The sequence below is a fragment of the Conger conger genome, chromosome 7 (genome assembly GCF_963514075.1).
Source record: "Conger conger chromosome 7, fConCon1.1, whole genome shotgun sequence".
Lineage (NCBI taxonomy): Eukaryota > Metazoa > Chordata > Actinopteri > Anguilliformes > Congridae > Conger > Conger conger.
This window is the reverse complement of record NC_083766.1, coordinates 5,061,482-5,084,318: the sequence shown is the minus strand read 5'-3', so window position 1 is coordinate 5,084,318 and position 22,837 is coordinate 5,061,482. Positions and strand designations below refer to the sequence as shown.

Here is a 22,837-nt window from a genome sequence, read left to right as displayed (position 1 = left end):
CAAACTTAACAGGACATCTGTGCAAGAAAGCATGCAATGAGTTTCAGCTTTGTTTTCTTGTGGCAGGCTATTTAAGTTGTTCTGAGAAAAATGAACCTTAGTGAGTAGTACACAGTAACTCCAGTAAATGTCTCTTTGCTTATACAGCTGCTCTGCACACTTTGATGGCATGTTTACGTTTTCCCTTTGAGTACATCTCCCCCTCTTCTTGTTCCTCATTTGAAAGAGTTTCTTTTCTTTTTTTAATATGATTTTATATAATGCACTTTATATAACAGGATGTTTAATTTGCGCACTCTGGGTTAAGCACTTTGCTCAAGGGCATAGCAGCAGTGCACCACCTCACATTAAAAAGAACTTTCTGGGTACATGAATAATTTCTTCACCACTGAGCCCTGTTGCTGTTAATTATAATCCTTTTATTACCACAAAACTCACTTTGCCAACTATAAACAGTATACCCACGGTACTTAGCAGATAAACCAGGCAAGTAAGACGAGTAAGTTTATAGGTTTAGAGCCCCACAGCACTCTGTATGGGTGTGTCTAATACTAAAAGTATGGCGGGAGGAAGCAAGTTGAAGAAAGAGGATCCTTTTTTTGCAGCACACCCTGTATTCTTCGTGGTTCTGTTGCCCTCTGTTGTCTACTTGTTGTCATAGCAGCCCAGAACACAATGGGGGGGAAATGTGTCTTTGAAGAGAGAACAACTATATTTCTTCTGTGCTTTAAACTGGCCATTTTCTACTTTTAATAACTAATAAAATTACCATAAAATTTGAATACATTACTTTTTCATTTCCGGTTTTCCTGCAGTAAAACACTGTATAACTATCTGATGTTCAGGGTCTGTAACCCCTATCCACTAATCAACTTATGAATTACGTCTCTAAATACAAAGAAATCACTATCTCTTTACAATGAGGCAAACTGTATCTAGTTGCCTTGTGTGTTCAATTTGCTTATTCCCTATGATGTATTAATTGTGGAGAGGGTGATGATTTGGTTGAGAGTTAGAGTCACTGAACAATTCATCAGACGCTCTACACTTCGCAATCCACTTTGTCTGGGAGGGTCAATTGTGCGGTGCTTATTTTAGAGACCTTTTATTTTTTGTGATGACCGCATTTATGCGTATATGTTTATATAATGTTACATTACATTACATTAATGGCATTTGGCAGACGCTCTTATTCAGAGCGACGTGCGACAAAGTGCATACCCATAACCGGGGATAAGTGCGCTGAAAGACCCTAAAGGGAAGTACAATTTCAACTGCTACCTGCACAACAAAGATAAGGACCAGTGCCTATTTGATTTATTTTTTCTTTTCTTTTTTAACAAACCGCAACACGCAAATTTATGAACATACCCCTTAACTAGCCAATCACAGCTTACCTAGCCAAACTAAAACATCCTGATACACAGATAGTAAATCACAGAAAGACAACAATTAAGGTTTACAGGGAGGTAGGGAGGGACAGGGAGAGGTGCTGCTTGAAGAGGTGCGTCTTCAGGTTGCGCTTGAAGATGGGAAGAGATTCTACAGTTCTGACATCAACGGGAAGTTCGTTCCACCACCGTGGAGCCAGAACAGACAGTAGTCGTGAGCGTGAGGTGGAAGTTCGGAGAGGGGGAGGTGCCAAGCGGCCTGTGGAGGCTGAACGAAGGAGGTCTGGCAGGGGTGTAGGGTCTGATGATTCGTATAAGCTGTAATTCCAGGCCACGGAGGACTCCAGGGATGTGGATCATGCCAGTGTGCCCTGCTGGGGGGAGCACAATATGCCATAGTGTTTTCCATGGACTTCAGCTGACAGGACTTTTTTTGTCTCATTGAAAGCCAACAACCCCCTCTAGTTCTCCTCTCAACCGTCTGCCTGGACGAACTACACTTCAAATGTCTGTCGGAGTGTCTGAATCTATTGTCCACAAAAAAACTAAAAAACTAAAACACAAATATATATATATATATATATATATATATATATATATAATTGCATACACAAAAAATTTTTTTGGATAATGCTAAAGTGTCAGACTGTTATGAGCTTGAAATAATAAAGATTTTTTTTCTTTTTTTCTTGCCATCTCAAACTGTGCCCCCTCTGTGTTTGCCTGCTTAAGAAGGGTGCCAATCCTCTGTCCGGGGTCTTGGATGCATAGGTGCTGCTGTAGGCTTTTAGGTTATTTGTGATATAAATGGTAAATGGTTGGCATTTATATAGTGCCTTTATCCAAAGCACTGTACAATTGATGCTTCTCATTCACCCATTCATACACACACTCACACACCGACAGCGATTGGCTGCCATGCAAGGCGCTGACCAGCTTGTCAGGGGCATTTGGGGGTTAGGTGTCTTGCTCTGGGACACTTCGACACAGCCTGGGCGGGGGATCGAACCGGCAACCCTCCGACTACCAGAGGACTGCTCTTACTGCCTGAGCCGCGTCACCCCTGATATAGAAGTACATTCAGAATACTACGCTAATTTTGTCTCTTCCCAAATATTAATAAATAATATAAAATAATATTTTCCTTCTTGAGGTAAAAGAGCACCGTACATGAACTTCAGTCCAGTGGTTTAACTGATGAATCACTACGTTACAGAGCGGCCTCTAGCGGAGTGGTTAAGGTAAAGGACTGGGACCCGCAAGGTCAGTGGTTCAATCCCTGGTATGGCCACAATAAGATCCACACAGCCGTTGGGCCCTTGAGCAAGGCCCTTAACCCTGCATTGCTCCAGGGGAGGATTGTCTCCTGCTTAGTCTAATCAACTTTAAGTGGCTTTGGATAAAAGCGTCATGAGCAAATGACATACAATAATAATAATAATGAAACAAGGCAGAAGTGGGTTGTCGCATACTCTTCGCTAGTTGTCCAAATGCAGCAGCTGTTAGCAATGGTTGCGATCCCAACGAGGCAGTAACAATTCACTTCAGATGTGACCTATTTCAGGGCAAAGAGCGGCCTCAGTCTGAGGACATGTGAGACCTACAATATCACAACGCAATGCGAATTCTACACTGCCTGTTTCAACACTGTGCTGGACTTCAGAGTATAATGAGGCATGTCCTGCTGAATATTATAATATATTATTAGCTTATGTTCCATTACATTGGATTGCATTAGATTGCATTACATTACAAAAAATGTGTTATCACCAATAAGTCGCAGAGGTCCGTTTATATTCAATAAGTGTAATGTTATCCTAATAAACAATCATTTGTATTGTAAAGAAAGTACAACAGATAATGTATCTTTACCCAGCTATACATTGCATTAAATTAATGGCATTTGGCTGACGCTCTAATCCAGAGTAAGCAGGAGACAATCCTCACCTGGAGCAATGCAGGGTTAAGGGCCTTGCTCAAGGGCCCAACGGCTGTGCAGATCTTATTTTGGCTGCACCTTGTGGGTCCCAGTCATGTACCTTAACCACTACACTACAGGCCGCCCTACGTAAAATATTATCCAAAAGGAAACCCAAAAAAAAAAGAAAAAAAGGAAAAAGAAAAGTTGTCTAAAGGGGGCCAGGGGAGCCATGGTGGCATCTAAAGAGATGAGCCTTCAGTCTGAATCATGGGCTATGGGAAGGCAGGGTTTCCACGGTTCTGACTGCAGTGGGAAGCTCATTCCACCACCAGGGGGGGCAGAATAGACTGGATACAGGTATGCAGTGGGAGGTTCCAGGTGTGCAGAGGTAACATAACAGATAGGTATGTAGGGTCTGCTTGTCTTTTCATGACGGGGAGTAATGGAACTGTCCCTTTAGCAGCCCAATAGGCTAGCAACAAGATTTTGAATCTTGACACAGGTGGCCAGTTGAGGGACATAAAAAGGGGAGTGGCTGAGTCGAGGGAGGTTGTCGATCCATATGAGCAGCAGCATTTCGGATGAGCTGCACAGGTGCTAGTTCGGGATGCCTGGCACCTCCCCCTCGCCGCACCTACACTTCTCGGTCACGACTGCTGTTCGTTCTGGCCCCACGGTGGTGGAATGACCTCCCTGTGGATGTCAGAACAGCAGAGTCTCTGACCAAAAGCAGACTGGAGACTCATCTCTTCAGGCTGCATCTTTCCCCCCCTACCTCACCACCATGATTAGCCTTGTACATGCCATAGGTTATAATGGCACTTATATATAGTTATATATGGATAGTGCTGTATTGTATTAGATATTGTATTGTTGTATTCTAGCTGCCAACCGTGCTATGCTATTAGTTATTATTTATAAGGAATTAGATTATTTGTGCCTGCTGTAAGAATTTGACACTGGAAGTAAATAACTTTATATGATAGAATACAAGAATATTGTGCTGCCCGGTAGAAATCAGTTGCACTTAGGGAAAAAGCATGCATGGGCGCACATCTCAAGGCATTTTGTGTCGTGCGGAACGAATATGGTAATTTATATAGCGCCTTTATCCAAAGCACTGTACAATTGATGCTTCTCATTCACCCATTCATGCACACACTCATACAAGGCACCAACCAGCTCGTCAGGAGCATTTGGGGGTTAGGTGTCTTGCTCAGGGACGCTTCGACACAGCCCGGGCGGGGGATCAAACTGGCAACCCTCCGGCTGCCAGACGACTGCTCTTGCTGCCTGAGCCATGTCGCCCCATGTTGTCAAATAGCCTAATGGCTAAGGTTACTGGGACTGGGAAGATGGTGGTTCAAGCATTGGCACAATAAGATCAGCTATTGGGCCCTTGAGCAAGGGGGGATTGCCCCCCGAGTAGTCTAATCAACTGTAAGTCCCTTTGGATAAAAAAGCAACAGCTAACTGCAATGTAATGTAATAACAATGGGGGCAATTATAATGTTCCCGTTTTAAATGTATTACTTAAAAGGTATGGCTACTTCCTACAGGAACCATGTATGGCGCTGTAACTGGCTGTGGTTGAGTTTCAACTGTCGCTCATGCAGATGTGCCTTGTACCAGGCGGATGGCGAAGAAGCGCCCTTTGTTCAACATAGGAGTGGACGCCTTGACGTCATACTAACACCATCCTGTAGGCTGATTAAAGATGGCGCCGTCTCATGTGCTAAGATGCTGTCAACGGGTTTTAGCTTGGATACCTGTTATTTTTATCGCCCTGGTCGTATGCTGGTCTTACTATGCTTATGTTGTCGAGCTGTGTATTTGTAAGTATCACATTGCTTTCGTAATGGTGGACTCATATTGTTGTGTGTTAAAAAGGCAACGAGGAAGCTAACAAGCCAGCTAGCAGGAAGTGATTGAAGCCGGACAAACTGAATAGCTAGCTTTTCGCTTGCTAACACAGTAACTTGTTCTCAACACTATCAGATTATACTTTGAGAGAAAGACCTGTGACAAACTGTATGATTGTGCTCTAAAAATGTCTGGTTGTCTATGGTAGCTTTTATTTTTATTACTGCGGGTGGTTCATGTAAAGTTAACCAGCTAGATAACTAACTGTTTCTCATGTTACCGACAGTCACTAGCTTCTAAGAATTTGGTAATATAGCTTGCCGTCAGCTAACGTTTGTCCTAACTGTTTACACTACTCGGCACAATTATTCGCGAATACATATGACGTTGAATGTGTCATTCTTATTGCAATATAAGATTGTTACTGATAATACAACAGACGGTAGCCATCAAGCAGCTGTTCAGCGAAAGGGCTGCGACGCTGTCTGTTCACCCAATGTGAACCCGTTTTCTATTATACCTAGCCTGTGTGGTCATATTGTCCATAGCTGCTGTGAATCTAAAGTTAGTTGTTTTGCTTGCCAACCGTACAGAAGTTTGCTTGCCAAAATTTCTAGGCTAGCGAAGATAGTTTGCTCTAATCTGGCGAGCGAGTCTCAGAATCATGTAAACTTAGCTAGATTTACTGACCAGCAAGGCAATGTTCGCGGCTATAGCTCATGTGGATCCGCCCTTAAGCACCATGGTGTTAACTGCTTGTCACTGCCGTGTTTTGCGAGATATTAAAAAAATATTAATGTTGGCTAGCTGGCTTAGCTAGTTCATTCAATACATGACGTTACGATGACATTATCTTGTATTCTTAGCTGGTTAGTTAGCATGGCGGCTTACCAGCTAACTAGATAGCGTGTGGCCAGCAGTTATTTATCTTATCTTGCTCAAACACATTAACTACATGACAGCAGCACATGGTAATCAAAGCTGTCAACAACTGTAACGTATCCGGATAGGCAGATTTTCATAATGCATAATCAAGTGCTTTTCATTTAAAGATAATTCGATGTGTTGCCAAACAAGCATTGAGGCTTAGAGCGTAAATAATATAATGCTTAATTGAATAATCCCTAAAGCTCTTTGTCATCGGTATTCGGGGGAGCAATTGCTAAAACAGGACCAGGCTAGGTCTAGCTAGCCACTGAGCCTATTGATTTCAGCCTGTTTGATTCGTAATGGAAGCCATATATACACGTTAATTTAACGGCACCGTTCCTACATCTCATGTGGTATTGATCAATGCGTATTGCAGCTGAAGTTTTAAGTGCTCTTGATGAATAGCCAAAAAAAACCCAACAGAATCTGGTTGTCTGGTTGAACGCTATTCTAATTTTAACGGCAACATAGGAGCCCCGTCTCCTATTCCTATGAAGAGAACAAGAGGTTAAATTGGATCGCATGTATTTAATCCAAGCATTCCCGTCTGTTCGTTGTGCAGTTCACGACTTGCACCTTTGTTCCTACTTTGTTTCCTACCAGCTAAACAAAGATGACTGAATGGATAACCGTGTGTTTCATGTTTATATAAGAAGTTGGCCCCTCTCAGAGCTCACCAACTTCTATTTGTGCATTTAGCGTTTATTGACTCTCAACAGAGCCAAAGAAAGTTCTGAGTGATGCATGCAAGCAGTGCTTCAAAGGTTGTAAATGAAGATGTTAATAAGACTTTGTATAATGTGCCGGTGTGAAATCCAAAGTGGGACCCATACCGAAGACATTATATTTGGGGAAGAACTGTGGTTCTTGGCACAGAAAGATGAATATGGAAGCTTTTGTCTCCATATGGTGTGTCTGTTGTTGTCGTCACACTTGGTCTCTCACCAGTCAGGGGGACACAGGCATTGTTCTGCCTCCTCTGTCACACACTGGAGGTGGTGTGGCTCTCTCTCAGTCAAAGCCCCTGTTGTGACTCCGGGCTTGGCACCTGTGTCACGCACTGGAGGTGGTGTGGCTCTCTCTCAGTCAAAGCCCCTGCTGTGACCCAGGGCCAGACAGCTGTGTGCTACAGTAGGCTGTGGTGAATGCTTTTCATTACATTACATGTCATTTGGCTGACAATTTCATCCAAAGCGACTTACAGTTGATTAGACTAAGCAGGAGACAATCCTCCCCTGGAGCAATGCAGGGTTAAGGTCCAACGGCTGTGCGGGGGATCGAACCACCGACCTTGCGGGTCCCAGTCATGTACTTTAACCACTACGCTACAGGCCAAATGCAACATCAGTGTTAATGAATGTTAAGAGATGTATCACTAACACTTTTTTCCCTCCCTTCCCCTCCTCATCTCCTATGTTCCATGTGCTTCCCTCTTCGTCCTCTGCAGTCACAATCCCAAACACTGGAGAACAAGGCAAGTCATTTTCTGTAGTGAAGTGACTCCTAATGCAACCTTTGAACACCCGTACAGCATGTTGGTAACTTTAGGTTGAATTTCAGTTCCACCTATATTTAGGAATTATCAAAAAAGGGCCATGGTAATTGCCGTCGTATAATCAAAGGACTGTTTACGGTTTTAGGTAGAATGTAAGAACGTAGCAAATGGCACTAATTGTGAAATTCTAGGATTGTGATTATTCTGCATTTCTTCAGCATCCCGGCTGTACCTATATGCTGACTCTTGTCGTCTGCTTGCCCCCTCCCCCCAGTCGTCTACCTGATCGTATTCCATCTGTCGTTCATCATGTTCGTTTGGTCCTACTGGAAGACTATCTTCTCCAAGCCTGCAAACCCCTCCAAAGAGGTACCGACCGCCTGTTGCTCTGCGCTGCTTTCTGTCTCTGTTAATTGCCGTTGTTGTAACTTGGCCTTGAAAGGTCACCGAGTTTGTGCCAGGAGTGGCTGCGGCACTGCTTCTCAGCTTTGATTCTTTAGCCTGAGGGTGTGCCTCCCGTGTCCTATAATTACAGCGCCACACTGTGTAATGAGAGACCAGGCTTCCGTTTCTCTTTTTTAATGTAAAGCTTCCGTGTTTGAGGGTTGGGATAATGTTGTGAAACTGTGTGTGTGTGTGTGTGCGTGCGCGTGTGCGTGTGTGCGTACGCAGTTCTGTCTGCCCAAAGCAGATAAGGAACAGTATGAGAAAGAGGAGCGGCCTGAATCGCAGCAGGAGATTCTGAAGAGGGTGGCCAAGGACCTTCCCCTGTACACACGCACTGGGACCGGGGGTGAGTTACCCTCTAAGGTTACCTGCCCCTGTGCACACACGCACTGGGAGTGAGGGTGACTCTATATCCTAAACTTGACCGTGTACCCACGTCATGACCATCATGAGGGCGCACACACGCTGGCGCACACACACTGGCGCACACACACTGGGGCACACACACTGGGGGCCACACACACTGGCGCACACACACACTGGCGCACACACACACTGGCGCACACAAACACTGGCACACACACACACTGGGGCACACACACTGGGGCATACACACACTGGGGCACACACACACACACTGGGCCACACACACACTGGGCCACACACACACTGGGCCACACACACACTGGGCCACACACACACTGGGCCACACACACACTGGGCCACACACACACTGGCGCACACACACTGGGCCACACACACACTGGGCCACACACACTGGGCCACACACACACTGGGCCACACACACTGGGCCACTCACACACTGGGGCACACACACACTGGGCCACACACACACTGGGCCACTCACACACTGGGCCACTCACACACTGGGCCACACACACACTGGGCCACACACACTGGGGCACTCACACACTGGGCCACACACACACTGGGCCACACACACACTGGGCCACACACACACTGGGCCACACACACTGGCGCGCACACACTGGCGCGCACACACTGGCGGACACACACTGGGCCACACACACTGGGCCACACACACTGGGCCACACACACTGGGCCACACACACACTGGGCCACACACACACTGGGCCACACACACACTGGGCCACACTCACACTGGGCCACACACACACTGGCCCACACACACTGGCGCACACACACACTGGGCCACTCACACACTGGGCCACACACACACTGGGGCACTCACACACTGGGCCACACACACACTGGGCCACACACACACTGGGCCACACACACTGGGCCACACACACACTGGGGCACACACACACTGGGCCACACTCACACTGGGGCACACACACACTGGGCCACACTCACACTGGGCCACACACACACTGGCGCACACACACACTGGGCCACACACACACTGGGCCACACACACTGGGGCACACACACACTGGGCCACACACACACTGGGCCACACACACTGGGGCACTCACACACTGGGCCACACACACACTGGGCCACACACACACTGGGGCACTCACACACTGGGCCACACACACACTGGGGCACACACACACTGGGCCACTCACACACTGGGCCACACACACACTGGGGCACACACACACTGGGCCACACTCACACTGGGGCACACACACACTGGGCCACACTCACACTGGGCCACACACACACTGGGGCACACACACACTGGGCCACACTCACACACTGGGGCACACACACACTGGGCCACACACACACTGGGCCACACACACACTGGGCCAATTGCACTGCACAATTGCATCACTTATTTTTAATGCAGACTCCAGAAAATGGCTGCTCATCAGGTTTGTTCATCTCCCCTCTGTAGCCATCCGGTATTGTGACCGTTGCCAGGTGATCAAGCCAGACCGCTGCCATCACTGTTCTGCCTGTGACATGTAAGTTTGAGCTATTTCCTGTCATTGGCCTCTTCTGGGATTATGCTTAATCTTCAGTTTTATCTCAGATTTGTTAGTATTTTAGGCATCTACTTTGTTATCAATTTATTTTTGTCTCCTGGGATTATGGGTGTCCTGGGATTATGGCTGCGATTTCATACTTCCTGCTGCTCTGAGTTTGTGATACAGATCAGCCTCCAGACAGCATTGTTTATACGTCAAGTTGCTCAGGAATTCAGTTATTTAGTCGGGTGTCCTGGGCTCTAACCGTTTTTTCCTTGGTATTCCTCCGATGTGTAAATTGTGTGTGCTTCATATGTTTGTATCAAATGTCTGTTTCAGTTCACAAATCTCAACTCTCAAGTAGGCATGCGTGTTTACCTTGTGGAAGAACCTATGCCCTTGTGCATCACTGGCACCTCTAATTCTTCTCTTTTTTGTTTTTCTTTCTGTCAGGTGTGTGCTAAAGATGGACCACCATTGTCCCTGGTAAGATGTTGTCTGTCTGCTGAAATAGACACCTACAATTTGCATACTGTTCAAGGCAAACGCATAATTTCTTGGACCCTGAAATTCCCTCATGCCCATGTCTGCCAGTGTGGGCTATGTAAGGAAAATCTCCATTAGATGGCTCCCCATCACCCTGCTGTTATAAAGGAGCTGCATGTCTGTCCAGTCCTTTCTGCTTTTTCATTTGCCATGGTGCTGTTTCATTACAGTGGGCTAATGTTAGATCGATGTTTGGAGGTTGTCCAGTTGAACAAAATTATTAAGTCACTTCTCCTGAGGGTGGCATGGATGGTGCAGTGGGTAGCACTGCCGCCTCGCAGCAAGGAGGTCCTGGGTTCGAATCCCCGTCGGCCGGGGCCTCTCTGTATGGAGTTTGCATGTTCTCCCCGTGTCTGCGTGGGTTTCCTCCGGGTACTCCGGTTTCCTCCCACAGTCCAAAGACATGCAGGTTAGGCTGATTGGAGAGTCTAAATTGCCCGTAGGTATAAGTGTGTGAGTGAATGGTGTGTGTGCCCTGTGATGGACTGGCGACCTGTCCAGGGTGTATTCCTGCCTTTCGCCCAATGTATGCTGGGATAGGCTCCAGCCCCCCTGCGACCCTGTTCAGGAATGAATAATGAATGAATGAACGACCCTGTTCAGGATAATGAATGAATGAATGACTTCTCCTGAGCCTAAAGTCTAACTGTTTGAATTGATCATTTGTGGGGGGGGTTTTGTGTTTCGACTGAAACATTACCGCAGAAAAACCAGGCTGATGTTCCATCAGAATCTCAAACAGTTGCCTGTTTTTGCTCCCCTCATGCTGGTGTAGGTGAGGAATGTACCGTGTGCTGGTACGCGGATCTGCTCGACCGTGAGGGACAGCAGGATCTCACCCTGATCTGCCTTCACACTTTCAGGGTGAACAACTGCGTGGGCTTCTCCAATTATAAATACTTCATCCTGTTCCTGGCCTACTCCATGGTCTACTGTGTGTTCATCGCCGCCACTGTGCTGCAGTATTTCATCAAGTTCTGGACAGTGAGTACACATTCGAGATGACGCTGATGGTGGTGGGGGTGATGATGATGATGATGATGATGATGATGATGATGATGATGATGATGATGATGGAGATGGAGATGGTGGTGGTGAGGGTGGGGATGATGATGATGATGATGATGATGATGATGATGGTGGTGGTGGTGGTGGTGATGGTGATGATGGTGGTGGGGGTGATGATGGTGATGGTGGTTGTGAGGGTGAGGGTGATTGTGGTGGGGATGGTGGTGGTGATGATGGTGATGGTGGTGGTGGTGGTGGTTGTGGTTGTGGTGGTGGTGATGATGATGATGATGGAGATGATGGTGAGGGTGATTGTGGTGATGGTGGTGGTGGTGGTGGGTGGTGGTGAGGCGGTGGTTGGTGATGGTGGTTGAGGTGTGATTGTCATGGCGTCTCTCCCTCTGGCCGATGAGGTGGCGGGTCATTAGTGTGCGGTTGTGGGATTCTGCTGAGCTGAGCTGTGTGAAAGCCCATCTGTCATCTCAGTGAGCTCCTTATGCTCCTGGTGTCCTGCAGTCGCTCTGCCGGGCCCTTCTTTTTCAGACCTTCGTCTGTTTCACGGTCGTTTACGTCACCAGGGTTCACCATGGCTGGGGGCTGCCACAGCTGCCACAGGGTGATGTCACAGTTATAGTTCAGAGTGGGGTCTGCGGTGTGTGATGTAAGCTCGGAGATTTTGTTTTTGTGTGTAGTCAGACTTCTGTTACTGCATTCCCTGGGATAGTTCAAATGTGGCTAACATTACTGGTCTGTCAACATCAACATGATTTCATAATAATGATTTCAAAATACAAGTGAATTACTTGTATTTAATAACCGCCATGAAACTCAGTTATTGTACTGTATTTATGTAGCTATATGTGGACACATATTTATATTAGTGGGGCAAGTTTTTTTTTTTTTGGGGGGGGTCACTATTAATTTGGCTCAGTTAAGTACAAAATAGGTTAAAGTGGGGTTGGAGTTCTGTTTAAGTGTTGGGTCTTTCTGTATTTCTGTGTGGGCATTCTTCAGGCTGGAATTGGAATTGTCGGAGTTGGAATTGTCCGCGGAGTGTCTTAAGGTCAAAGCCACAGGTCCCTGTGAGGTATATGGTCATACTTGTAGTCTCCGTGAGTTGTCTGGGGTCAGACTCGTAGTCCCATACCCGGTTAGGGTATCCGAGGTCAGAGCAGGCGATGGGCTGCTCTGCATTCAGGAGACAGTAGTGAGTGGCTCTGGATGGGCTTGCTGGAGGGGAGAGAACGGATCCAGATGTGGACACTGCAGCTTTGTGCTTCGAACAGAGATTCTTTCAGCGTGTGTGTGTGTGTGTGTGTGTGTGTGTGTGTGTGTGTGTGTGTGTGTGTGTGTGTGTGTGTGTGTGTGTGTGTGTGTGTGTGTGTGTGTGTGTGTGTGTGTGTGTGTGTGTGTGTGCTTTTATGGATTCAGGGAAACTCCAGAATAGTCAGCCTCGAGTATCATCGGTTCTAAAACCCCAAACTACCTAATAAGCTTGTCTTTTCCATTTTATCTAGTTTCTCTGGAGTTGTAAAGGGGTCTTTGTGATTGTATTTTGTGTGTGTGTGTGAATGAGCGTGTACTAACTTGTTCCTCCTGTCAGTGTGACCGATCCTTCCTTTCGCATCGCTAATCTGTGCTTTCACCAATAATGCGGTTGCTCACAGAGCTGCTTTTCATCATTATCACCGTTATCTCTCTCTCTCTCTCTCTCTCTCTCTCTCTCTCTCTCTCTCTCTCTCTCTCTCTCTCTCTCTCTCACACCCTTACCCTCACATCTCTTTCAGTGTAGATATTGCAGTCCTTCCCCACTGTACAAACCACCCTCTGTGTTGCTCGCCCTCCTGTTTGTCCTCATGACCCTGCACTGTGGCCCCCTCTTGTCTCTTGTCCTGTCCTGTCCTGTCCTCCTCTCCCTGTGCCTAACAGCCTGTCTCTTTGCACTAAAGCTTTGCCGGAGGAAATCTGCAGAGAATTGTCCGAAGGTAAACTGCGGTTGTTTTTGGGTGGCTGTGGCTTCGGTGTTTTTCTTTATAATAAATAACCCTGTGTCTGTCAGCTGTATCTTGATTGTGTTGCATTTGAAGGACTCGTCTGGCAGTGGTTCTTGGCTATTTCATAGCTGCAGGTTTTTGCTGGCTAAACGGCCCGATGCAGAGTGTGCTGCTCATGTCTAATTGGCTCACCTGCTGTGCAGATATTGCACAGTTGTGTGACCAGGGTCCCTCTGCGGACAAGGAAGCAAAACGTGCCGAAACTTTGCAGCACGCCCCCCTGTGAAGGAGTCAGGCGTCTCATTAATTTCAGCACTGTTACTTCCTTCTGGGAACTGTAGGATTGAATAATTTATCAGCTGAGTAGCTAATCTTGGCCATTTGGCCCATGTACAGTATGTACAGAGTGTTGTGTTATGTGGTGTGAAAATGAGTGCACCCGGTGTTGTGACTCTCCGCTCTCTCTTTTTCCCCTCTCAGAATCAGCTGCCCGACACTCACGCCAAATTCCATGTATTATTTCTCTTTTTTGTGGCGGCCATGTTCTTCATCAGCATTCTGTCGCTCTTCAGCTATCACCTGTGGCTTGTGGGAAAGAACAGATCCACCATAGGTAACGTTCACGTTAATCCATCTTGCCCGTCTGTCGATTAAAGGAGCCTGGCTGATCTGACCTGTGTTAATGTCGTAATTTTTTCCATTATCAATTCGGAGTAATCCCTGAAGCTGTGCTTCCAAAAAAAAAGAAAAAAAAAAAATACGAATAAAAATGTCTAACCTGATTTTAAACTGTAAAAAAAAAAAAAATTGTACTGAATGTTTCCAAACAGCTTTCTCTCTCTGTGTCACAGAGGCCTTCAGAGCGCCGGTCTTTAGAAACGGTCCTGATAAAAACGGCTTCTCTTTGGGGTTCAGTAAGAACATCGCGGAGGTGTTTGGGGATCAGAAGAAGTTCTGGATGCTGCCCGTCTACACGAGGTGAGAGGCCCGGTCTGCTTGGAGGGGCGCGTTCTCCGTCCCCTTCTCTCCTCCGTCGTTCCCTCCATCCCTTGGCTCATTTATCATTCCTCCCTTTCAGTCCTCCGTAGTAAATCTCTTCCTACGTACGTATCCATTATCCCTCATTCCACTCGTTCTATCATCAATGGTTCTTTCTCCTTTTCATTACATTACATTACATTACATGTAATTTGGCTGACACTTTTATCCGAAGCGACAGTTGATTGGACTAAGCAGGATCCTCCCCTGGAGCAATGCAGGGTTAAGGGCCTTGCTCCAGGGCCCAACCACCGACCTTGTGGGTCTCAGTCATGAACCTTAACCACTACGCTACAGGCCGCCCTTTACGTCTGTGCTGTCATCCCTCTCATCACCCCATCCTCCTCCTCCTCTTCCTCCTCCTCCTCATTGCTCGAAATGGCAACTCTTCTGTTTTCATCTAGTTTGGGTGACGGACACACATTCCCCACTCGGCTGGTGAATCTTGATCCAGAGCAGCCCACCGTGGACCTGCAGCCCAGCATTAAAAGGTAATGCCTGTCAGTCATTACCACCAGGAACCAAAGTGAAAATGCTCTGGCTGGCATTAGACAGGAGGAATTAGTATAGTGGTGTAATCGATTCCACTTGACGCCAGCCATTGGCGTCTTCCGGGAATATACGGTACTTTCACAGAGCCCTGATTTGAAATGTTTATGTTCTCAAAGCGTTTCACAGCTCAGAAGCACTGGTTGCTTTTTTTTTTTTGGTTTCGAGAATATTTCTTCAGTTAGTGGAACACTAGTCACATGTGAAAGATTGACCTGGTATAAACGCTTCCAGTTTCATTCACTCATAAGGCTCATTTTAATTAAAGGAATGAATGGGAGTACTATAAAGCATTTCCACCAAAATAAACAAGCTAGTTATACATGCATTTCTTATAACACTGTACAATCCGCCTGCATGCTGTTCACTGCCCAGTAAACATTTCCTCTGCTCAGATGTTAATGCTTTTGTGTCTTTTTTTGTTGTTTACTGTATACAGAGGCAATTAAAAGCAAAACTGTCTGTTAAATTGCCCCCTTATGCTTTGTTCAGTTCACATTAACACGCACATCCAGTTTACCATCGCTGCCGGCTGAGTCCAGACGCTGTAGCTAATGAAAAAAGCTCCCATTTAATTACAGTTATCAAAGCATCCGCTCATCGACCCAAGCGGGTCTTCCTCAGGAAGCTGCGTTTGGGTCGAAATGTCAACATTTTTATTACTGTTAATTAAATGGGAGCTTTTTTTCTACTAGCTGCAGGGTGTGCGGACCGCAGAATGCAGCCTGCCTGAACGGTGCTTGAACCAATCCCGTCTTTACGATAAAGAGCAAACGACGGCATTAATGAATGCAAAGCAATTGAACGACATATAGAGTTATTTAAATTGTGCTGATAAATTAGAAACCCTATCATTAGGCCGCTTTGCTGTTGGCATTTTGAGCGAGTTTAGTGATGGCTCCTGCTGTCCCTGGCTGGAGTCGGGCTCACCTTGGCTCGTGAAGGCTTGCAGCCAGGGCGTGGAGGAGCGATGCTTCTGTTACCCAATCCTGGAGCTTCCCCTTCAGAGCACCAGAGTGCGGTGGGGAAAAAACTGGATATTTAAATCGGCGTTATATTGCGCCACCGAAATCTGTGTTGTGAATTGGTCCGGTAGGCACTGGTTGTATGGTAACTTGTTTCATAATGTTGCTGGGTGTCGCTACCCGACCCAGCAAACCGACTGATCTGTTCAATGGCTATGCACCGATGAGCCAAAACATTATGACGTTATACACTGTTGGTCCTCTTTCTCACCCGCTGTCCTCTGAAGCTGCCCTCTGGTATCTGGGGTATCGCAACCTTCCCAGCTGATCCTTTAAGTCGTGTAAGGTAGAGTCTCCCTGGATGGAACTTCCAGCACATCCAGGCAGATGCTTGTTCGGACTGGCATCTGGGGAATTTGAAAGCCAGGGCCAATGCCCTGAAGTCTTCATCTTGTTCCTCAAAGAATTCCCGAACAATCTGTGCGCTGTGGCAGGGCACGTTATCCTGCTGAAAGAGGTCACTGCCATCAGGGAATACCATTGCCTTATAGGGGGTGTACCTGCTCTGCAACGATGTTTAGGAAAGTTTTCAAATCCGCATGAATGCCTGGACCCTGGGTCTCTCAGTAAAACGTGGGACCGAGCGTCACTCCCTCCACAGTGCCTCCTGGTGCCATCTTTTCCCCGGGTAAACGGCGAACGCATATCCCACCGTCCACATCATGTAAAAGAAAATGGCAGTCCTCGAACCAGGCGACCTGCTTCCATTGCTCCGAGTTTGGACGCCTGCGTGCCCGTTGTATGTGCTTTTGACAGTGGACAGTAGTTGGCATGGGCACTCTGGCCTGTGGCTACACAGCACTGTGTTCTGGCCCATTCCCCCCGTAACCGTCATTAAAATCGTCTGCGACTTGTGACACAGTAGCCCTTCTGTCGGTCCGGAGCAGACACGATGGCTGCCCCCCCCCCCCCCCCCCCCGCTGAGCCGGGAGAACTCCACAAGCCTCAGCGTTTCGTAGATTCTCCGACCCAGTCGTCTGGCCATAACGAGTTGGCCCTTGTCAAAGTCGCGCCGGTCTTTTACGCCTGTCCGTCTCTCCCGCGTCCAACACGTCGACTGCGAGCGCCAACTGTACGCTTACCGTCGTGATGTATCGCAGAACCTGACCTGCGCCGTTGTTAACGAGAATCGACGTCATTCGCTTCGTCTGCGGGCGGTCATAATGTTTTTGCTCATCGGTGTATATTCACACATGCCGCAGATCGACGGTGCCGCAGGTCGACGGTGCCCCAGATCGACAGTGCCGCAGATCGACGGTGCTGCTCAAAGTGTCGTGTGATTAACTCTCTGCTCGTTGCCTCCACCCACAGCAGTGTAGTAGACGGGCAGGTCAATCCCCGGCCCCTGAGCGAATCACAAAACCGCCTTCTGGGCAACGACCTGCACTGTGCGGAGGACCACCCGGAGAGAGACGCCGTCAAAACAGGTGCCCTCTCTGCCCCTGGTCCCGTCAAGTCATACCCTGCTCCGCACTGTTGTGAAATTCACGAGTGATCTCAGTAATCGGTGCGTGCGCATAAGCGGAACGGATGAAATCTGCGACTTAATAAATGGACCTAAATGTGCGTTTATTTGACTCTGTCGTGCCATGACTAACCTCTAACCTCCATTTTAGAAGAAGCCCAGACAGTCACAGTTACCATGGAGAGCGAGTCATAACAAGGTGGGCAGGCTGCTCTGGTTATGGTTTTGCCTTTTTAAAAGCATTTCAATTCACCATTTAATTTACCATGGCTTAAAACCCTAGAAACATGGTGAGGCCAGCAAATTGTAGGCCTAAACTTCCACTATAATTGATCAGTTAAGTGTTGAGTAAAATGAAGGGTTTAAGGATCCCTACTCTGTTCAAACAGAAAAATGATGTTTTTACTCCGTAGATTTATTTTTTATTTTTTGTCTGAGTGTCTGAGTGTGTCTGTGTGAGAGTGTGTCTGTGTGTGAGAGTCCCTGTCTGTGTGTGAGAGTCCCTGTCTGTGTGTGAGAGTGCCTGTCTGTGTGTGAGAGTGCCTGTCTGTGTGTGAGAGTGCCTGTCTGTGTGTGAGAGTGCCTGTCTGTGTGTGAGAGTGCCTGTCTGTGTGTGAGAGTGCCTGTCTGTGTGTGAGAGTGCCTGTCTGTGTGTGAGAGTGTCTGTGTGTGTGTGAGAGTGTCTGTCTGTGTGTGAGAGTGCCTGTCTGTGTGTGAGAGTGCCTGTCTGTGTGTGAGAGTGCCTGTCTGTGTGTGAGAGTGCCTGTCTGTGTGTGAGAGTGCCTGTCTGTGTGTGAGAGTGCCTGTCTGTGTGTGAGAGTGCCTGTCTGTGTGTGAGAGTGCCTGTCTGTGTGTGAGAGTGCCTGTCTGTGTGTGAGAGTGCCTGTCTGTGTGTGAGAGTGTCTGTCTGTGTGTGAGAGTGTGTGTGTGAGAGTGTCTGTGTGAGAGAGTGTGTGTCTGTGTGTGAGAGTGTCTGTCTGTCTGTGTGTCTGTCTGCGTGAGAGAGTGTGTGTCTGTGTGTGAGAGAGAGAGAGAGAGAGAGAGAGAGAGAGAGAGAGAGAGAGAGAGAGAGAGTGTGTGTGTGTGTGTGTGAGTGTGAGTGTGAGTGTGAGTGTGAGTGTGAGTGTGAGTGTGAGTGTGAGTGTGAGTGTGAGTGTGAGTGTGTGTGTGTGTGTGTGAGAGAGCTGATGTCCCAATGTATGTTTTGCTGTTTGCAGAGCAGGGGGACTGAGGTGGTGGGGTATCAGACTGTTCCTTTGAGACGCCTGGACTACCTGCGCTGACTCAGTGGACACCCCCAGCCCAGAGACGACCGAGCCATCGATTCTGATGCCTTAAACTCCTCACAGTAGCATCTCTGTGTTTACCATGGACACCATCCCCTTCGCCATGGATATGATCTCCACAGAACAGCTTTTGTATCACTATGGACAACCTTTCTTTGGTCAGCCTTTCCCCACTGTCTGTGCCAGCACCCTGTTTGGCATACATGCACATAAAGAGCGCACACACACACACGCTAACACACACATACACATTCTAATACACACACATACCGACACGCACAGACACGCACATGCAGTCATACACACGCATACCGACACGCACACACACACCCTGTCTTAACTTGCCAAAAAGGCACACCAATGATTTTTAATGATTATACAGCATATTTCCTCTGGGACTGCCTTGTCTCTCTGCATTGTTTTCAAACCAAAAAAAAAAAAAAACATGCATCTGCTCTAGGCCAAATTATTAAAGTTTTTTTTTTTTTTTTTTTTCTTTCCAAAACTTGAAAACATTGTCAGTATTTGTGTAGAAACACTCTTGGTTCATGGGTTACACTACATATTGTGCTGGAGAAAAACAGTATTGCTGCTGTAGCTCTAAAATGTCCGCTGGCAGGGTGTTGTCGGCTGCTCCGGTGGCTACGGGGATGGGCTCACTTCACGCCTTTTCACTTCTTCTTCTTCACAGATGAGACACAGTCTCTGTTTTTATGGCCTCACTTTACAATACGAGGGGAACTGCAGAACTACTAAATCCTCATTTTAATCTTATTCAGGGCTGTGTACTTTCAGTTCATGTATCCGTCTGCAAACGGCTGAATTTTTAATGTTCAAAGAAACTCTTTTCCTCACCAAGTAGTGCAGATAAATTTTTCAAGTCTCAATTTGGTAGTTGCTTTGGGGAAAACCATCCTCTTCCGAAAAAAGAAAAACGCTTTTTGACCGTTTTTAACAACTAATTTTAGTTGCGTTTCAGATTGGTTACTGTTGAGACGCGGTGAGGATGGTGAACCCCATTGTTGCACCCAGCATAAATGTGTGTGTGTGTGTGTGTGTGCGAGCGAGCGAGTGAGTATACAGGCCCTTGTAACTGGGCATAACCAAGGGAGTGGGTAGACTTGCAGAGTCTGGCACCAGCTGTCACGAGGCTGGTGCAAGTGCAGTGCTAACATTGCCAGTATTAACAACAACCGTTCTTTGCCACTTTTTTATCTTGCACAGCAATGAAAGTAATGGGCACTGTTAAAGGCTTGAAGTTACTCTTCTGAAAAAAAAAAAAAAAAAAAAAGCATGTAATTTGAAACCTCCCACAGTGGGATTTACGGAGCACAAAAAATAATTTCTGTAATAAATTCTGGAAGTACACAGCCCTAAACAGATTGTAGTGAATGATCTTTGACAGGCTGACCGGTCCGGTTGAGTAAAGGGATGCGTGCTTGGTTGTTTAGCCGAAGGGAATAGAGTGCTCACATAGACGTGGGAGAATGGGCTGACTGTTGCAGCGCAGGCAGACTGCAAACCTAACACTTTTAGCACTTTAATACTGTGTAGGAGATGCTTCATATACATTTTCTATCCTGGGCTAAAATCGGAACGCTTAAGTCAGAAGTTGTTGAATTATAAGCTAATGACTTGGTACAAATGGCTTGGGAATTTCATCCTGTTTTTAACGCGCGTAAAGCTTGATTCCTGCCCTTGACGCTCCCATAATCCAGCACTGGGCAGTCCAATCATTGAGCAGTTAACATTTTGGTCCTGCTTTTGTGCCTTCTCTGCAGACTGGTTCTGGCTTCACTGCCCTCAGTGTGGTTTTGCAGTAGATGTTTTACCACACTCGTGAGGACCTGTGCCAGCACTTGCTGCGCCTCGCTTACCGAACATCAGAAGCGGAGGTTGGGGATTGGCTGTTGGAAGTTCTGCTTCACCACCTGACTGAAGGTTTAGTTTTTTTCCCCACACACAAACCTGCATTTATTTCATTTTGCTTTTATCTTATTTTTACTGATTTACCTCAAACCAATGCATCACTCTTTTTTTGATCTGTTAAGATATGGCTGAGTAATTCATCCGGAGAATTTGTTGCTTCTGAAAAACGAGTATATTCAAAGGCGCCCTAAATGACGGATCTGTTTACATGTATACATCTCCCACATAAGCATGTATAGTGCCATATAGTTTCCTATCTAAATCTCACCTATAGTATGTATTGCCCAACCCAGGGAAACATGCTGCAATGTAAGTTGCAACATTTAAAAAAAAAAAAAATTTTCCCCCACTGAAAATATCGGCGAGGTTCAGTTTTACATATTCGATTCGACCTGGAGTGGATCCACATACAAATAAATTTGTTGCAGAAGATGCATCCAACCGTACTGCAGTATGCCCGGAGCGTTTTTAGAGACTGCTCTTGTGGTGTTAAACTGCAGCGAGGGGAGGGAATCCTGGGGAAGGATGTGTCGATGTGTCCTTATCTGTGATCGATCAAGAGCGTTTTGAAGTGTGTGTCCTTTTTCAGCGTTATGTGAGACGTTGTGAGTTGTACAGATTTCCGTAGACAAAAAGTATCTGTGACTTGAGTGCAATGTCCTGGCGGGAATCTCCCTCTAGCTCTGTGCTTTTGTGATTTTTTATTTTATTTCATTTTTGGATCATTTCGTGAAAGAGCACAAAAATCTCCCCGTTGCGACGGTTGCTTCCTCCAACATCGAGTGGCTGAGTGGGGAAACGATGAAGAAGGATCTCGGTCGTACGTAGCACCGCCACCTCCAAACCATGACTTTTACTTCTAGATTCCACTCATCATAATTTTGTAATCCGTTTAATCCTGGACCTAGTGACCTTGTGGACTAATTCTGCTTTGACTCTTGTAGAATACAGGGCTCGTTAATCAGCGGTGTCATTTTGGAAGGCTTGCTGTTTCTTACGGACATTGAGATCTGTACTGTGCATTCTGTACTCATCCATAGCACTGATGCCTAAAGGTGGAGGGAGGCCAACCATTTTTAGCCATTGGGATCTTGTCCTGTTTAAAAAGAAAAACGGCTATATCTTTCCAAAGTAACTGCACTCCTAACACCATCATAACCTCTAAAGATTTTTTCTAATTTTGGTGTCATTGGTCATTTTCCATTAAAATGTAACTACAGCCATAAAGCATACGTCAAGAAAGAAAATCTTGGACCATTTTACTATGTTGTTTTTGTAATCTTTGTGAAGCTTTTTTTAAATGGACCCATTTTTGCATGTAAGGTTTACCATGAAAGTCTTTGTACTCTGCTCATACTGCAACGCAGTTTGCTTTTTGTTTCTAAAGTAATGTAAAAAAAAAAAAAAAAAAAAACAGTTAAAAATGAAATTACGGTTTGCACATATTTTGTCTAATTTTAATGTTCATTTTTGTAGGTAAAGTATACGTATGAATGTTGAGACATAACAATAAATATTGATTTTCATTCTCTAGTCTGTCTTTGCTATTCTGATTACATGCATTACATATTGAAAGTTCAGAGGTTAAGGTTTTTACTGTTTATCTTGCATACTTTGAAGCCTGGTTTAACCATTATCAGAGATTTCTTTATGACAGGATGCAAATTTTAATATTCAAGCAGAAATTTGTACAAAAAAAAAAACTCCTACCAGCACTACAGAGTACAAACAAACCTCTCGGTTCAGTGTTTTATACTTTCTTTTCCCAACTCAGTAGGTGAATATTGATCGAGAGCAGCCAACCATGGAAACTCAACCCAGCACTAAAAGGTAATATCTCATTCATCAGCTCAAAATTACCCATGAGGTACTGCAGGGCAACTATTCTCTCTTTCAGCTAGCCAGGGAAGAAACTATTCTCTCTTTCAGCTAGCCAGGGAAGAAACTATTCTCTCTTTCAGCTAGCCAGGGAAGAAACTATTCTCTCTTTCAGCTAGCCATTAGCAGTCTCCAGGAATATGC

The 22,837-nt window shown here is 46.2% G+C and overlaps 1 protein-coding gene across 8 annotated transcripts; it reads left to right on the top strand.

Moving 5' to 3' along the window:
• Window positions 1-4,987: 4,987 nt before the first annotated feature.
• Window positions 4,988-22,348, top strand: LOC133132759 (palmitoyltransferase ZDHHC20-B-like). 8 transcript variants are annotated; one of them, XR_009709170.1, is made up of 13 exons: window positions 4,988-5,147; window positions 7,553-7,579; window positions 7,875-7,969; window positions 8,273-8,393; window positions 9,903-9,972; window positions 10,429-10,461; window positions 11,385-11,505; window positions 14,004-14,136; window positions 14,375-14,501; window positions 14,966-15,052; window positions 17,450-17,642; window positions 17,752-17,799; window positions 18,818-22,348. XR_009709170.1 is itself a non-coding variant. In XM_061248454.1 (13 exons), exons 1-12 carry the CDS (start codon window positions 5,030-5,032, stop codon window positions 17,793-17,795), a joined length of 1,089 nt encoding a protein of 362 aa, XP_061104438.1. In that variant the 5' UTR covers window positions 4,988-5,029; the 3' UTR covers window positions 17,796-17,799; window positions 18,818-22,348. The 8 variants fall into 8 exon arrangements, 5 of the variants coding, with proteins under 5 accessions (XP_061104438.1, XP_061104441.1, XP_061104439.1 ...); XR_009709169.1 differs by having other exon boundaries at window positions 17,447-17,642; window positions 17,755-17,799; XR_009709168.1 differs by having other exon boundaries at window positions 17,447-17,642.
• Window positions 22,349-22,837: the final 489 nt, after the last annotated feature.

What these genes read in the sequence shown, in the direction of transcription:
- LOC133132759 (XM_061248453.1), top strand. Translation starts at nt 5,030, where the DNA reads ATGGCGCCGTCTCATGTGCTAAGATGCTGTCAACGGGTTTTAGCTTGG. An exon ending in CACACGCACTGGGACCGGGG is followed by an intron (nt 8,394 to 9,902) that starts GTGAGTTACCCT and finishes TCCCCTCTGTAG; the next exon opens with CCATCCGGTATTGTGACCGT. An exon ending in ATGCTGCCCGTCTACACGAG is followed by an intron (nt 14,502 to 14,965) that starts GTGAGAGGCCCG and finishes GTTTTCATCTAG; the next exon opens with TTTGGGTGACGGACACACAT.